We start from the raw sequence: 18,049 nt of genomic DNA on the forward strand, positions 1-18,049 counted from the left end.
TGTAAAGGCTACAACGTAGGCCACATGTAAAGGCTACAGCGTAGGCCACATGTAAAGGCTACAGCGTAGGCCTCATGTAAAGACTACAGCGTAGGCCTCATGTAAAGGCTACAGCGTAGGCCTCATGTAAAGACTACAGCGTAGGCCTCATGTAAAGGCTACAGCGTAGGCCTCATGTAAAGACTACAGCGTAGGCCTCATGTAAAGGCTACAGCGTAGGCCTCATGTAAAGGCTACAGCGTAGGCCTCATGTAAAGGCTACAGCGTAGGCCTCATGTAAAGACTACAGCGTAGGCCTCATGTAAAGGCTACAGCGTAGGCCTCATGTAAAGACTACAGCGTAGGCCTCATGTAAAGGCTACAGCGTAGGCCTCATGTAAAGACTACAGCGTAGGCCTCATGTAAAGGCTACAGCGTAGGCCTCATGTAAAGACTACAGCGTAGGCCTCATGTAAAGGCTACAGCGTAGGCCTCATGTAAAGACTACAGCGTAGGCCTCATGTAAAGGCTACAGCGTAGGCCTCATGTAAAGGCTACAGCGTAGGCCTCATGTAAAGGCTACAGCGTAGGCCTCATGTAAAGACTACAGCGTAGGCCTCATGTAAAGGCTACAGCGTAGGCCACATGTAAAGGCTACAGCGTAGGCCTCATGTAAAGGCTACAGCGTAGGCCTCATGTAAAGACTACAGCGTAGGCCTCATGTAAAGACTACAGCGTAGGCCTCATGTAAAGACTACAGCGTAGGCCTCATGTAAAGGCTACAGCGTAGGCCTCATGTAAAGGCTACAGCGTAGGCCTCATGTAAAGACTACAGCGTAGGCCACATGTAAAGGCTACAGCGTAGGCCTCATGTAAAGACTACAGCGTAGGCCTCATGTAAAGGCTACAGCGTAGGCCTCATGTAAAGACTACAGCGTAGGCCTCATGTAAAGGCTACAGCGTAGGCCACATGTAAAGGCTACAGCGTAGGCCTCATGTAAAGGCTACAGCGTAGGCCTCATGTAAAGGCTACAGCGTAGACCACATGTAAAGGCTACAGCGTAGGCCTCATGTAAAGGCTACAGCGTAGGCCTCATGTAAAGGCTACAGCGTAGGCCACATGTAAAGGTTACAGCGTAGGCCACATGTAAAGGCTACAGCGTAGGCCTCATGTAAAGGCTACAGCGTAGGCCACATGTAAAGGCTACAGCGTAGGCCACATGTAAAGGCTACAGCGTAGGCCTCATGTAAAGGCTACAGCGTAGGCCTCATGTAAAGGCTACAGCGTAGGCCACATGTAAAGGCTACAGCGTAGGCCTCATGTAAAGGCTACAGCGTAGGCCACATGTAAAGGCTACAGCGTAGGCCTCATGTAAAGGCTACAGCGTAGGCCACATGTAAAGGTTACAGCGTAGGCCACATGTAAAGGCTACAGCGTAGGCCTCATGTAAAGGCTACAGCGTAGGCCACATGTAAAGGCTACAGCGTAGGCCACATGTAAAGGCTACAGCGTAGGCCTCATGTAAAGGCTACAGCGTAGGCCTCATGTAAAGGCTACAGCGTAGGCAACATGTAAAGGCTACAGCGTAGGCCTCATGTAAAGGCTACAGCGTAGGCCACATGTAAAGGCTACAGCGTAGGCCACATGTAAAGGCTACAGCGTAGGCCTCATGTAAAGACTACAGCGTAGGCCACATGTAAAGACTACAGCGTAGGCCTCATGTGTAGGCTTCTTTATACTTGTGCATCAGACTGAAAACACTCACCGTCTCAAACAGCTCTTCCATCAGTTCGTTCACCTCCTTCTCTGCAGGACACAACAACAACAACAGATAACATAAACAACACAACAACAACAACAGAAACACAAACAGATGTGTACTGACTGGTGATGCGGACGGCCTTGTCGTCACGGTAATCCTCAACATCAGGTTCATCGATGTCAGCCAGGAAGTTGTACTCTGGATCATCTTCATCATCACACTCCTCTTCATTTTCCATGTCTGATGTCATCAGGCCTCTCAGCCAATCAGTCCACTCCCTGTCCTCGTGGGCGGAGCTGGAGTCGTACATGTCAGGTGTGATGTCAGGAGCTCGGAGCTCCGCCTCCAGTCGGCCCAGCGGGACATCACGTAGAGGACGCTTGGAGCGCGTTCTGTACGCCATCAGCCCCACCTCATCCTCTGACTCCGACAGCGGCTGGTAGACACCGACAATCAATAATCAGAGTCAGAAACAGACAGACAGGGTCAGAAACAGAGTCAGAGAGAGACAGACAAGTCATTTTAATTTTATTTGATTGTATTTTCTATGTAGCACCAGATCACAACAGAAGTAATGTAAGGTTACCTTTCCTTGTCCTTTTATTAAACAAACTAAAGAGCCTTATGTTATTTATCGTATTTACATGATGGCATGCCATTTCTGTTTCTACATGGTTGCACCTTTACAATTCTCTCTGTATCGCATACGGCGGAGTTCCACCCCAATGTACGTACACACACACACACACACACACACAGACACACACACACACGGCTCGAGACGCATTTTCCTGACCAAACCAGACCCGAGTCCGAGACAATTAGAACCGAGCCCGGTCGAATCTGCAGCACTGTACACACATTCAATGGAGCAGAGCCTGTGTTGCGTTCAGGCCTTGTCACGTAAATAACAAATTCCAGCACTTGCATGGTCTCTTACACAGACGCCTATGACATCAGCACGCTGACTGACTCTGTTGTCTGTGGACATTCCCATAGGAAAGTTGTAATAGAACTAGCGCTGGCTCCCAGCGGCAGTGATGTGATTGGATCCATATCCATGTACTTCCGTACTTCCATGACCAACGGCTGATTAGCTTTGCCTTACACTGGAAATGCTGTTCCCCGAATTGTTGTCCGTAGTACAACAGAAAAGGAAGAGTTTGGTGCATCGCAAGAAGAGATTAAAATGGATATGATTTCATTTGATTCAGCTATATTGCAGAGCTGCAACGTCTCTGTTACATGTAACACATGTGCCGTACCTATGGCAACGCCGTCACGTGGTCTGGATGTGCTCACCCATTTCTATTACAAAACGAAAGACGAATGTCCCCAGACTCGCATTCCGAAGTAAGGGAGGCTGGTCACGCGAGACTAGCACTTGCATTGCCCATAGCACAACACAGCAGCATGACAAGTGGGCCAAACCTGACACACAGTGTCCAGAGACAGACAGAGACAGAGACAGACAGACAGAGACAGACAGACAGACACAGACAGACAGACAGACAAAGACAGAGACAGAGACAGAGACAGACAGAGTCAGACAGAGACATACAGAGTCAGACAGAGACATACAGAGGGTTAGGGTTAGAGAGAGAGAGAGATTCCATGAGCATGAAGATGAGCTCCTGAATATTTTTGCTTTTTTGGATGTTTTAAAGTGAGATAAACTACTGTTCTTCTAAGAGCTGGAAGAAAACAGAAGAGAAAACCGTTGTTTTTAAAAAAAATCTACCAAGAAGGAAAAAAAAAACAGCAAAAACCTCAGAAAACAGTGATAGACTGGAAAACAACGGAACCAACTGCCAAACTGACAGTTAGCCTAACTGTCCAACCAGCAACAAAAAAAAAAGGTCAAGCAAAGAGGAGGAAAACAGCTGAAGACGCAAGTGAGTGAACCATCAGAAAGAAAATATAACATTTAAAAAGAGGAAACAAAAAATTGCTGAACACTAAATAAACTTAAGCTAGCATAACACAGCTAGCTGTAAACAAGACCCTTAGCAACTGTTGCCAAGGAATTTAAATAGCAGCAGTTCAACAGCAGCAGAGCCTGATGGAATCCACCAAAGGCTGTACAGAGGCTGTTCCTCTCCTCTATCCTCCTGATGTAACCAATGAGACTGCCAGGAAGGCATTTAAACAAAAACTGCTAAAAGAAAGACCAGAAACCCTGTTTTCTGATCTTTACAAGACCGGGGAGGTCAGCAACCTGATCCTCTTCACAGACCAGCCGCTAGCATGGCACTCTGCCATCAGTGCCCACTACCCCTCTGTCAAAAAAGAGGGGATCTGTAACGGCTGGAAAATAAAAATAAAAGAAGCAGAGGATTCAGATACTTTCATGATGACAGTAAACTTATACAAGAATGGGACTATCATGGTGCAGGGGAACCTCAAACTGTTTGAGATGGACTTCCTCCTTATAAAGGAAAGAGCCCAGCAGGAGAGATCTAGCTCCACTGACAGTTCCCAGGTCCCAGCTCCCAGCTGCCTAACTACTGAGCAGCCCCCTGAAGAGAAGGAGCCCACCAGCCCAGAGCAGGTCCAGGACCCCCAGCTGAACCGCACCATCACCGAACTGAAGGTGAAATTCACAGAGCTGGAGAGAGAACTAGTACAACTGAGAGAGCTGATCAGCCAACAGCCATGCCAGCCCACCACAGCTCAGCCTGATCCCTGCACCATCAGCACAGAGCTGGGCATGCTGAGGCAGGACAGGGACAGCTGCAGGAGAGAGCTGAGCCTGCTCAGGACTGAGATCAGAGAGCTGCATCAGGACAGAGAGCAGCGTCTAGCAGCACTGACAGCTCTGACAGAGGAGGTGAAGGAGCTCAGAGGAGAGAGAGAGGAGCACAGGAGAGAACTTACCTCTCTGTCAAAGGAGGTGGAGGAGCTCAGAGGAGAGAGAGAGGAGCACAGGAGAGAACTTACCTCTCTGTCAAAGGAGGTGGAGGAGCTCAGAGGAGAGAGAGAGGAGCACAGGAGAGATCTTACCTCTCTCTCAAAGGAGGTGAAGGAGCTCAGAGGAGAGAGAGAGGAGCACAGGAGAGAACTTACCTCTCTGTCAAAGGAGGTGGAGGAGCTCAGAGGAGAGAGAGAGGAGCACAGGAGAGAACTTACCTCTCTGTCAAAGGAGGTGGAGGAGCTCAGAGGAGAGAGAGAGGAGCACAGCAGAGCACTCACCACTCTGTCAGAACAGCTTCAGGAGAGAGGTGGAGCTACACAGGACCTGGATGAAAAACTAGACCACAACCAGGACCCTGTGAGCAGCCAGGACCCACCAATCCAAGAACCTACCTCCACCCCCAGCTCCACATCCAGCCCACAGACCAGCACCTCCCCTCATTCCACCAGACCAGCACAACAGAGAGAGAGAAGACAGACATTGTCCTCCTCATCGACTCCAATGGAAAATTCCTTAATGAAAAGAAACTTTTCCCCACCCACAAAGTGGCTAAAATCTGGTGTCCAAACACCCACCAAGCCATAGACCTGCTGTCAGAGGAGCGGCTTGGATCTCCGAGTCACATCATCATCCACACTGGCACCAATGATCTGCGGAGCCAGCAGGAGAGGGTGTCAGAGTCACTCAAGAGAGTGACAGAGAAAGCCTCCACCACCTTCCCCAACAGCAGAGTGGTCATATCCACTCTGCTCCCAAGGAAAGACTTCCACCCTGACACCATCCACAGGATCAACAGCAGCCTGTCCAGAGACTGTGCACGGAGACCCAATGTCCACCTAGCCCACCACCCCACCCTGGACATCAGCTGTCTCTACGACCACGTCCATCTGTTTAAAAGCACAGTCCCCATCTTCGCCCAAACACTGAAAAGCGTCGCTCTCAACAGAGACCAATCCACGGCCCGCAGAAAGAGCACATCAGCCCACAACCCCCACAGAACACCAAGACATCCTCAACCAACATCCAGACCAACACAATGGAGACAAGACCACCCTCAGCCCCACCCACATCATGTCCAAATCAGACCCCACCAAGGCAACCATGATCCCCCTCAAGCCAGACCACAGTCACTCCTGTCCCTAGGGGCCCCACCCCAACCACAGCGACAAGAGCCACGCCCTGGCCCACTGAGTTATGCCCAGGTGGTCCAACCTTAACCACCCCCCCACACAATGAACTGAAGGACATTCAGCAGATGCTCAGCCTGCTTTGCTCTCATCTGATTGGACAGGTACCACAATAGACACTGTATGAATTATTATTATTAGAGTATTTCTTGTTCTCATACAGGTTTTTTTTTTTAAAAAAAGGACATTTACATTGTACATAAGTATTGATTATTTAATATACCAGTTATTGATTTGTTACCTTTTATAATATGTCATGTAGATACTCTTAAATTATTTTCTTTGACTTAGTAGTTTGTCTCATTTTGATCACCAAATGCAGCCTTTTGAGTTTTAAATGAAATCTAAATCTTTTGTCATCTCTTGTTTGAATGTTCAGGGTCTGAGATCTTCTGCTCTTGGCCTTAAGAGCAGGACCTCAGACTTTATTAGAGAGTTAGAAAATGCAGATGTGTTTATACTGCAAGAGACTTGGTGTAGAGGAGATGTCTCCACTGGTTGTCCCTCAGGCTACATAGAGATAATGTCCCCGTCCACCAAACTAAAGGGAGTAACACAAGGAAGGGATTCAGGGGGAATGCTGATCTGGTATAAGGCAAACCTTGTACAATACATTGAATTAATCAAAAAAGGAGAATTTTCAATTTGGCTCAAAATCAAAAAAGACCTTATCACCACAGATAAAGATGTATTCCTGTGTGCAGCATATATCCCCCCATCACAATCCCCTTATTTTAATGGAGACAGTTTCTCCATTCTCGAAGATGAGGTTAGTTACTTTCAGGCCCAGGGAAGTGTACTGATCTGTGGAGACCTGAATGCCAGGACTGGTACAGAACCAGACTTTATCAGCACACAGGGAGACAAACATATACCTGGTCAAGTCAGCATCCCCCTCCCTTCACACCCCCGCAGAAACAACTTTGACAAAACTGTCAATAAAAGTGGGCAGCAACTGTTGCAGCTCTGCCGAACATTGGGTCTGTACATGGTTAACGGTCGGCTTCAAGGGGACTCATTCGGTCTTTACACTCATAGCTCTCCTCTTGGCAACAGCACAGTAGACTATGGCATCACTGACCTAGACCCCTTCTACCTGAGAGCATTTACAGTCAGCCCCTTAACCCCCTTATCAGACCATAGTAAAATCACACTCTACATTAAAACGACAGCAAACGACCCTCACACAGTAGAACCCTGCAATCTGACCTACAGAAAACAACCTTATAAATGGACAAACAAAAGCAAAGACGAATATCAGACAGCAATCAAAAATCCAATCTTTCAATCCCATTGAGACTGTTTTCTTTCCACCTCGTATCCCCTCAATCAGGACGGCCTCAGACAGGCTGTACAGGACATGTACAACATATTTGACCATGTGGCAGACTTATCCAGTCTGAAAAAGCGCCAGCACCACAGACCAAGAGACCCGACCAATGACGAGTGGTTTGACACAGAATGCAGATAACTGAGAAAAACTCTCAGAAATGTGTCAAATCAAAAACACAGACAACCTGACAACCCTGAGCTCCGCCTCCAGTACTGGGAAACATTGAGAGTATACAGAAGAACACTCAGAACTAAAAAAGAACAGCATGTGAGGCATCAGTTACAAATAATTGAAGAGTCCATTGACTCCAATGACTTCTGGAAGAAATGGCACTCTTTCAGCAAACCACAAAAAGAAGAATTGGCTATTCAAAATGGTGACATCTGGAAAAATCACTTTGAAAGTCTGTATACTGCTGTTCCCCTGAATTCGGCCCAAAACAATCTTCTCAACAAATTACAAATTTTAGAATCAGTCATTAAAGACAACCAGAACCCTCTAGACTACCAAATTACTGAAGCAGAGCTGCTGGCTAAAATCCAGGCACTGCAGCCAAAGAAAGCCAGCGGTCCTGATGGCATTTTAAATGAAATGCTAAAATTTGATGACCATAAATTTAACATTGCCATATTAAAATTATTTAACCTTATTCTGGGTGTCGGACATTTCCCTGACCTCTGGAGTGAAGGAATCATCACACCAATCTTTAAAAGTGGAAACAAATTCGACCCAAACAATTACCGAGGCATCTGTGTCAGCAGCAACCTGGGGAAGTTGTTCTGCAGCATCCTAAACAGCCGACTGCAAGACTTCCTCAGAGAACATGATGTCCTGAGCAAGAGCCAGATAGGATTCACACCCAAACATAGAACAACAGACCATATCTACACCCTTCACACCCTCATTAATAAAGACGTCCACCAAAACAAGAGGAAAATCTTCTCTTGTTTTGTGGACTTCAAAAAAGCATTCGACTCAATTTGGCATGATGGACTGTTCTTAAAATTAATTGAGAAGGGTGTAGGGGGGAAGGTCTATGACATCATCAAAACCATGTACAGTCATATGAAATGTGCTGTTAAAATTAACAACATGGAAACAGATTTCTTCCCCCAGAGTAGAGGAGTAAAACAGGGCTGCAGTCTCAGCCCCACCCTCTTCAACATTTATATCGATGAATTGGCCAAATCACTAGAACTATCTGACATCCCTGGTCTCACTCTGTCTGACACACAGGTTAAATGCCTACTTTTTGCAGATGATCTCATATTGCTGGCTCCATCAAATGAAGCACTACAACAGCAACTGGATCACCTGCAAACCTTCTGTCAGACCTGGGCCCTGACAGTAAATCTGGACAAAACCAAAATTATGATATTCCAGAAACGACCCAGGGGTCAGGGAGACCAAACCAGGTTTTTCCTGGGCTCTCATGAGGTGGAGCACACACACGACTACACATACTTAGGACTACACATCACGTCCACGGGAAACTTTAACCTGGCTGTTGATGATCTCAGAGAGAGGGGAAGAAGGGCTTTCTATGCTATAAAGAAATCTTCAAACATTAATATACCCATTAGAATCTGGCTCAAAATATTCAAATCTATAATTGAACCAATTATTCTGTATGGTAGTGAGGTGTGGGGTCCTCTTGCAAATCAAGATTTTGAAAAATGGGACAAACACCCCATCGAAATCCTGCATACAGAGATTTGCAAGAGCATCCTCAGAGTGCACAGGAACACCCCCAACAACGGGTGCCGAGCTGAGCTAGGCCAATTCCCCCTTTTAATTAGAATTCAAAAAAGAGCCATCAAATTTTATAAACACCTTAAAACAAGTGACCCCAACTCCTACCACTACAAAGCTCTGCAATGCCAAGAGGAGAGCATGGAGAAGAGCCCCCTCAGCCAGCTGGTCCTGAGGCTCAGCTCCTCTAACAGCACAAGACCTCAGGACAGCCCTCACACAATCTGGACCCACCAAATTATAGAGAAACAAAAAGAACATTACATTAACTATTGGACATCGACCACAAAAATGCAAAGCAAACTTCAGTGTTATTTGGCTCTAAACAGACAGTACACGGTGGCAGAATATCTGAGCACCGTGACTGATGAGAAACTGAGGAAGACTTTGACCATGTACAGACTCAGTGACCACAGCTTGGCCATAGAGACGGGCAGACACAGGCAGACCTGGCTGCCCAGAGAGGACAGGTTGTGTGAGCTCTGTCCACACAGACAAGCGCAGACAGAGACACACTTCCTGTTGCACTGCAGCAAGTATGAACACATCAGAGCCGACTTCCTCTCAAAAATAAAACATAAAGTCACTGACTTTGATTCTCTGCCTGATCAAACTAAAATGCAACACATCCTTGGAGAGAACAGAGTCAGCAGCTTAGCAGCAGCAAAATATGTCAGGTTATGCCACAGCCTGAGGGACAACCATCACAACACCTGACACACCTGTCTATATTTACAGTCCTTGTAACTCACAACCTACATTTTTCTTTATTCATTTTTTTTTCTATATTATATATTGGTGTATTGTATTGTAGATTGGTGTATTTTGTATTATATATCATATATTTAATCTTTTTTTTTAATAGTTTTCTGACTTACTTTTATTATTGTACTTTATTTGTAAATTTTTAATGTCTTTGGTAATATTGTTAATCTACAGTCATGCCAATAAAGCTTATTGAAATTGAAATTGAAATTGACAGAGACAGAGACAGAGACATACAGAGTCAGTCAGAGACAGAGACAGAGACAGAGACATACAGAGTCAGACAGAGACAGAGACAGAGACATACAGAGTCAGTCAGAGACAGAGACAGAGACATACAGAGTCAGACAGACAGAGACAGAGACAGAGACATACAGAGTCAGTCAGAGACAGAGACAGAGACATACAGAGTCAGTCAGAGACAGAGACAGAGACATACAGAGTCAGTCAGACAGAGACAGAGACAGAGACATACAGAGTCAGTCAGACAGAGACAGAGACAGAGACATACAGAGTCAGTCAGAGACAGAGACAGAGACAGACAGAGTCAGACAGAGACAGAGACAGAGACATACAGAGTCAGTCAGAGACAGAGACAGAGACAGACAGAGTCAGACAGAGACAGAGACAGAGACATACAGAGTCAGTCAGAGACAGAGACAGAGACAGACAGAGTCAGACAGAGACAGAGACAGAGACATACAGAGTCAGTCAGACAGAGACAGAGACATACAGAGTCAGTCAGACAGAGACAGAGACATACAGAGTCAGTCAGAGACAGAGACAGAGACATACAGAGTCAGTCAGAGACAGAGACAGAGACATACAGTCAGTCAGACAGAGACAGAGACATACAGAGTCAGTCAGAGACAGAGACAGAGACAGACAGAGTCAGACAGAGACAGAGACAGAGACATACAGAGTCAGTCAGACAGAGACAGAGACATACAGAGTCAGTCAGAGACAGAGACAGAGACATACAGAGTCAGTCAGAGACAGAGACATACAGAGTCAGTCAGAGACAGAGACAGAGACATACAGAGTCAGTCAGACAGAGACAGAGACATACAGAGTCAGTCAGAGACAGAGACAGAGACATACAGAGTCAGTCAGAGACAGAGACATACAGAGTCAGTCAGACAGAGACAGAGACATACAGAGTCAGACAGAGACAGAAACAGAGACATACAGAGTCAGTCAGACAGAGACAGAGACATACAGAGTCAGTCAGACAGAGACAGAGACATACAGAGTCAGACAGAGACAGAGACATACAGAGTCAGTCAGAGACAGAGACAGAGACATACAGAGTCAGTCAGACAGAGACAGACAGAGTCAGACAGAGACAGAGACATACAGAGTCAGTCACACAAAGACAGACAGAGTCAGACAGAGACAGAGACAGAGACATACAGAGTCAGTCAGACAGAGACATACAGAGTCAGACAGAGACAGAGACAGAGACATACAGAGTCAGTCAGACAGAGACAGAGACATACAGAGTCAGACAGAGACAGAGACAGAGACATACAGAGTCAGTCAGACAGAGACAGAGACATACAGAGTCAGACAGAGACAGAGACATACAGAGTCAGTCAGACAGAGACAGAGACATACAGAGTCAGTCAGACAGAGACAGAGACATACAGAGTCAGTCAGACAGAGACAGAGACATACAGAGTCAGACAGAGACAGAGACATACAGAGTCAGTCAGACAGAGACATACAGAGTCAGTCAGAGACAGAGACATACAAAGTCAGTCAGACAGAGACAGAGACATACAGAGTCAGACAGAGACATACAGAGTCAGACAGAGACATACAGAGTCAGTCAGAGACATACAGAGTCAGTCAGAGACAGAGACAGAGACATACAGAGTCAGTCAGAGACAGAGACATACAGAGTCAGACAGAGACATACAGAGTCAGACAGAGACATACAGAGTCAGTCAGAGACATACAGAGTCAGTCAGAGACAGAGACATACAGAGTCAGTCAGAGACAGAGACATACAGAGTCAGACAGAGACATACAGAGTCAGTCAGACAAAGACAGACAGAGTCAGACAGAGACATACAGAGTCAGACAGAGACATACAGAGTCAGTCAGAGACATACAGAGTCAGTCAGAGACAGAGACAGAGACATACAGAGTCAGTCAGAGACAGAGACAGAGACATACAGAGTCAGTCAGAGACAGAGACAGAGACATACAGAGTCAGTCAGACAAAGACAGACAGAGTCAGACAGAGACAGAGACAGAGACATACAGAGTCAGTCAGAGACAGAGACAGAGACATACAGAGTCAGTCAGACAAAGACAGACAGAGTCAGACAGAGACAGAGACAGAGACATACAGAGTCAGTCAGAGACAGAGACAGAGACATACAGAGTCAGTCAGACAGAGACAGAGACATACAGAGTCAGACAGAGACAGAGACAGAGACATACAGAGTCAGTCAGACAGAGACATACAGAGTCAGACAGAGACAGAGACAGAGACATACAGAGTCAGTCAGACAGAGACAGAGACATACAGAGTCAGACAGAGACAGAGACAGAGACATACAGAGTCAGTCAGACAAAGACAGACAGAGTCAGACAGAGACAGAGACAGAGACATACAGAGTCAGTCAGACAGAGACAGAGACAGAGACATACAGAGTCAGTCAGACAGAGACAGAGACATACAGAGTCAGTCAGACAGAGACAGAGACATACAGAGTCAGTCAGACAGAGACAGAGACAGAGACATACAGAGTCAGACAGAGACAGAGACATACAGAGTCAGTCAGACAAAGACAGACAGAGTCAGACAGAGACAGAGACAGAGACATACAGAGTCAGTCAGACAGAGACAGAGACATACAGAGTCAGTCAGAGACAGAGACAGAGACATACAGAGTCAGTCAGAGACAGAGACAGAGACATACAGAGTCAGTCAGACAAAGACAGACAGAGTCAGACAGAGACAGAGACAGAGACATACAGAGTCAGTCAGACAGAGACATACAGAGTCAGACAGAGACAGAGACAGAGACATACAGAGTCAGTCAGACAGAGACAGAGACATACAGAGTCAGTCAGACAGAGACAGAGACATACAGAGTCAGACAGAGACAGAGACATACAGAGTCAGACAGAGACAGAGACATACAGAGTCAGTCAGACAGAGACAGAGACATACAGAGTCAGACAGAGACAGAGACATACAGAGTCAGACAGAGACATACAGAGTCAGACAGAGACAGAGACATACAGAGTCAGAGACAGACAGAGACATACAGAGTCAGACAGAGACATACAGAGTCAGACAGAGACAGAGACATACAGAGTCAGAGACAGACAGAGACATACAGAGTCAGAGACAGAGACAGAGACATACAGAGTCAGACAGAGACATACAGAGTCAGAGACAGAGACAGAGACATACAGAGTCAGACAGAGACAGAGACATACAGAGTCAGTCAGAGACAGAGACATACAGAGTCAGTCAGACAGAGACAGAGACATACAGAGTCAGTCAGAGACAGAGACATACAGAGTCAGTCAGACAGAGACAGAGACATACAGAGTCAGACAGAGACATACAGAGTCAGAGACAGACAGAGACATACAGAGTCAGACAGAGACATACAGAGTCAGAGACAGAGACATACAGAGTCAGACAGAGACATACAGAGTCAGAGACAGAGACAGAGACATACAGAGTCAGACAGAGACAGAGACATACAGAGTCAGTCAGAGACAGAGACAGAGACATACAGAGTCAGTCAGACAGAGACAGAGACATACAGAGTCAGTCAGAGACAGAGACATACAGAGTCAGTCAGACAGAGACAGAGACATACAGAGTCAGTCAGAGACAGAGACAGAGACATACAGAGTCAGTCAGACAGAGACAGAGACATACAGAGTCAGTCAGAGACAGAGACATACAGAGTCAGTCAGACAGAGACAGAGACATACAGAGTCAGTCAGACAGAGACAGAGACATACAGAGTCAGACAGAGACAGAGACAGAGACATACAGAGTCAGACAGAGACAGAGACATACAGAGTCAGTCAGACAGAGACAGACAGAGTCAGACAGAGACAGAGACATACAGAGTCAGTCAGACAGAGACAGAGACATACAGAGTCAGTCAGACAGAGACAGAGACATACAGAGTCAGTCAGAGACAGAGACAGAGACATACAGAGTCAGACAGAGACAGAGACAGAGACATACAGAGTCAGTCAGACAGAGACAGAGACAGACAGAGTCAGTCAGACAGAGACATACAGAGTCAGACAGAGACAGAGACATACAGAGTCAGACAGAGACAGAGACATACAGAGTCAGTCAGACAGAGACATACAGAGTCAGTCAGACAGAGACATACAGAGTCAGACAGAGACAGAGACATACAGAGTCAGACAGAGACAGAGACATACAGAGTCAGTCAGACAGAGACAGAGACAGAGACATACAGAGTCAGTCAGACAGAGACATACAGAGTCAGACAGAGACAGAGACAGACAGAGTCAGACAGAGACAGAGACATACAGAGTCAGACAGAGACAGAGACAGAGACATACAGAGTCAGTCAGACAGAGACAGAGACATACAGAGTCAGACAGAGACAGAGACATACAGAGTCAGACAGAGACAGAGACAGACAGAGTCAGACAGAGACAGAGACATACAGAGTCAGACAGAGACAGAGACAGAGACATACAGAGTCAGTCAGACAGAGACATACAGAGTCAGTCAGACAGAGTCAGTCAGACAGAGACATACAGAGTCAGTCAGACAGAGACAGAGACAGAGACATACAGAGTCAGTCAGACAGAGACAGAGACAGAGACATACAGAGTCAGTCAGACAGAGACATACAGAGTCAGTCAGACAGAGACAGAGACATACAGAGTCAGTCAGACAGAGACAGAGACAGACAGACAGACACAGATATAGTCAGAAACAGAAAGAGAGACAACAACAATCAATAGTAAGTTCTGTGATGGTTGGAGTGTTACCTGGTAGGGCTCCATGCACACAGCTAGCTCCTCCTCCACAGCGTGAAGCTTCTCCAGGAAGGTGCTGTCAGTCGCCGCTCTAGGGGGTGGGGCTTTGGGAGGAGGGGGAGGTCCCATAGAGACAGGCCTCGCTCTCAAACGCCTAAAGCTGCTCCGAGAAGTCTGACGGGGGGGAGGAGGGGAACTGTAACAGCTTTCTCTACGTCTGTGTCATCACCAACCAGGACAGAGAGGAGGCGGGGCTTAATGAAACAGGTGTTTGCATAGGTTACCTGCCAGGGGCTGCAGCTGTCATCGTCCACTCTGCTCACACGACTTCCTCTGGGGGACGACGCCGTGCTCTCCATGTCGCTCTCCTGGAACGTCTGCACACATCAACCAATCAATCAATCAATCAATCAATGAGTAATCGATCATCAGTATGACACTGTGCGGCAGCAGCCAATCAAAGCACAGCCTCACATCTTCAGCCGTCTCATCCTCCTCTTCCTCATCAGGACGGTACTCTTCATCAGAGGAGTCTTCCTCAGCCAGAGGGATGTCCACAAACTGAGGAGCCTGGAGACAGACGGACGGAGACAGACGGACAGAGACAGACGGACAGAGGTTTAACTCAAACGTGTCAGTTTAAATCTGATCAGAGTGAAAACTTTGTTGGTTGAACTTTGACCTTGTTGACGTCACTTGTCTTCTTTATGGGAGAAATGTTCCAGGCTGGAATCACCTGAGAGACAGAGTCAGAAACAGACAGAGTGAGAAACAGACAGAGTCAGAAACAGACAGACAGAGAGTCTGAAACAGACAGAGAGTCAGAAACAGACAGAGTCAGAAACAGACAGAGTCAGAAACAGACAGACAGAGAGTCAGAAACAGACAGACAGAAAGTCTGAAACAGACAGACAGAGAGTCTGAAACAGACAGAGTCAGAAACAGACAGAGTCAGAAACAGACAGACAGAGAGTCTGAAACAGACAAAGAGTCAGAAACAGACAGAGTCAGAAACAGACAGACAGTCTGAAACAGACAGACAGAGAGTCAGAAAGACAGAGTCAGAAACAGACAGAGTCAGAAACAGACAGACAGAGAGTCAGAAACAGACAGACAGAGAGTCAGAAACAGACAGACAGAGAGTCTGAAAGACAGAGTCTGAAACAGACAGAGTCTGAAACAGACAGAGAGTCAGAAACAGACAGAGAGTCTGAAACAGAGACAGAAACAGACAAAGAGTCTGAAACAGACAGACAGTCTGAAAGACAGAGTCAGAAACAGACAGAGTCAGAAACAGACAGACAGAGAGTCTGAAACAGATAGACAGAGAGTCAGAAACAGACAGACAGAGAGTCTGAAACAGACAGAGAGTCTGAAAGACAGAGTCAGAAACAGACAGAGTCAGAAACAAACAGACAGAGAGTCAGAAACAGACAGACAGAGAGTCTGAAACAGACAGTCAGAAACAGACAGAGAGTCAGAAACAGACAGACAGAGTCTGAAACAGACAGAGTCAGAAACAGACAGACAGAGAGTCAGAAACAGACAGACAGAGTCAGAAACAGACAGACAGAGAGTCTGAAAGACAGAGTCTGAAACAGACAGAGTCAGAAACAGACAGACAGAGAGTCAGAAACAGACAGACAGAGTCTGAAACAGAGTCAGAAACAGACAGACAAAGAGTCTGAAACAGACAGACAGTCTGAAAGACAGAGTCAGAAACAGACAGAGTCAGAAACAGACAGACAGAGTCTGAAACAGACAGACAGTCTGAAAGACAGAGTCAGAAACAGACAGAGTCAGAAACAGACAGACAGAATCTGAAACAGATAGACAGAGAGTCAGAAACAGACAGACAGAGAGTCTGAAACAGAGTCAGAAACAGACAGACAAAGAGTCTGAAACAGACAGACAGTGTGAAAGACAGAGTCAGAAACAGACAGAGTCAGAAACGGACAGACAGAGTCTGAAACAGACAGACAGTCTGAAAGACAGAGTCAGAAACAGACAGAGTCAGAAACAGACAGACAGAGAGTCAGAAACAGACAGACAGAGAGTCTGAAACAGACAGTCAGAAACAGACAGAGAGTCAGAAACAGACAGACAGAGTCAGAAACAGACAGACAGAGAGTCAGAAACAGACAGACAGAGAGTCAGAAACAGACAGAGGTGTCTCACCACTCCTTTCTCCACGACCTCTTTAAACTTGGATCGAGTCATTTTCAGCTCCTGGAGACAAAATAAAAAACACAGCTTAATTATCAGGTTAACGAGGTCAAAGCGTTTAATGTGATTGGACGACAGTCAAACAAAAGGACTCACAAATGGAGGGACGGCCTCGGTCTCATTGATGGCAGCTTTCATCATGGCCACCACATGTTCGTTGGTGATCACTTCCTGTTGGTCAGAATGTTTTAGTTAACTCGTCAGGTGTGTTGTGACTGGTTGAACTCAGGTGTGACTGGGTGAACTCAGGTGTGACTGGGTGAACTCAGGTGTGACTGGATGAACTCAGGTGTGACTGGGTGAACTCAGGTGTGACTGGATAAACTCAGGTGTGACTGGATGAACTCAGGTGTGACTGGGTGAACTCAGGTGTGACTGGATGAACTCAGGTGTGACTGGGTGAACTCAGGTGTGACTGGATGAACTCAGGTGTGACTGGGTGAACTCAGGTGTGACTGGATGAACTCACGTGGATGATGTTGCGGACATTGACCGTGGTCAAGTTGTGCTGTTTGGACTTGGTCTCCAGTGACTGGTCAAGCTGCCTGTCGATCTCCACCTCTACCTCCGCCTCTTCATCCTCCTCCTCCTCGCTCTCTGAGGCTCTGCCCCTCTCCTCCTCTTCCTCCTCTGTCAGCTTCTTCTTCCTCTTCCTCATTGCCCTCCTCCTCGCTGCCTTCCCCTCCACGTGACTGTCGTCTGACACACAGATGAGAGGATTATTTTCATCAACATGACGTTACCACAATGTGACACTTTTTACGTTACCACAGCAACACGCCTACTGTCACTGTGTGTGTGTGTGTGTGTGTGTGTTACCCATGGTGATGATGAGGCTGGAGTCGGTGGTGTCTTCCTCCACAAGCAGGTACCCCTCCTCTTCCTCCTCCTGAGCGCCGCCCCCTGCAGGAGGAAACGGCAGCAGCAAAGCATCATGGGAGCTGAGCTGAGGACTGGAGTGTGGCGGTCTGATGCTCCGGGCAGTGGCTGCGGCGGCGGGGGGTTGGGATTTGGACGGGGTGAGTTTGAAGCGTTTGCGGGTGGAGCTCATTCTGGAGAAACATGACCTCTGAAACAGTGACATCATTGCATGTCATTAACATGATAAGCCAATCAAGTTTAT

At 46.8% G+C, this 18,049-nt stretch overlaps 1 protein-coding gene across 6 annotated transcripts in view; it reads right to left on the reverse strand.

Moving 5' to 3' along the window:
• The window catches only part of gon4la (gon-4 like a), a 34,691-nt gene that overhangs the window by 14,710 nt on the left and 1,932 nt on the right, over positions 1-18,049 (reverse strand). For 5 of the 6 annotated variants that reach the window (XM_033637782.2, XM_033637781.2, XM_033637780.2 and 2 more), the window contains exons 2-11: positions 17,746-17,995; positions 17,396-17,625; positions 17,023-17,097; positions 16,879-16,929; positions 15,383-15,436; positions 15,175-15,270; positions 14,985-15,077; positions 14,713-14,874; positions 1,866-2,178; positions 1,746-1,786 (exon numbers count right to left, since the gene is read on the reverse strand). In XM_033637782.2, coding sequence (XP_033493673.2) covers positions 1,746-1,786; positions 1,866-2,178; positions 14,713-14,874; positions 14,985-15,077; positions 15,175-15,270; positions 15,383-15,436; positions 16,879-16,929; positions 17,023-17,097; positions 17,396-17,625; positions 17,746-17,977 — 1,347 coding nt within the window. In that variant the 5' untranslated portion in view covers positions 17,978-17,995. Of the gene's footprint in view, positions 1-1,745; positions 1,787-1,865; positions 2,179-14,712; positions 14,875-14,984; positions 15,078-15,174; positions 15,271-15,382; positions 15,437-16,878; positions 16,930-17,022; positions 17,098-17,395; positions 17,626-17,745; positions 17,996-18,049 lie in introns of those variants that run through there. The other variant, XM_033637784.2, reaches the window with a different exon arrangement.

This window comes from Epinephelus lanceolatus, chromosome 16 (genome assembly GCF_041903045.1).
Source record: "Epinephelus lanceolatus isolate andai-2023 chromosome 16, ASM4190304v1, whole genome shotgun sequence".
NCBI lineage: Eukaryota > Metazoa > Chordata > Actinopteri > Perciformes > Serranidae > Epinephelus > Epinephelus lanceolatus.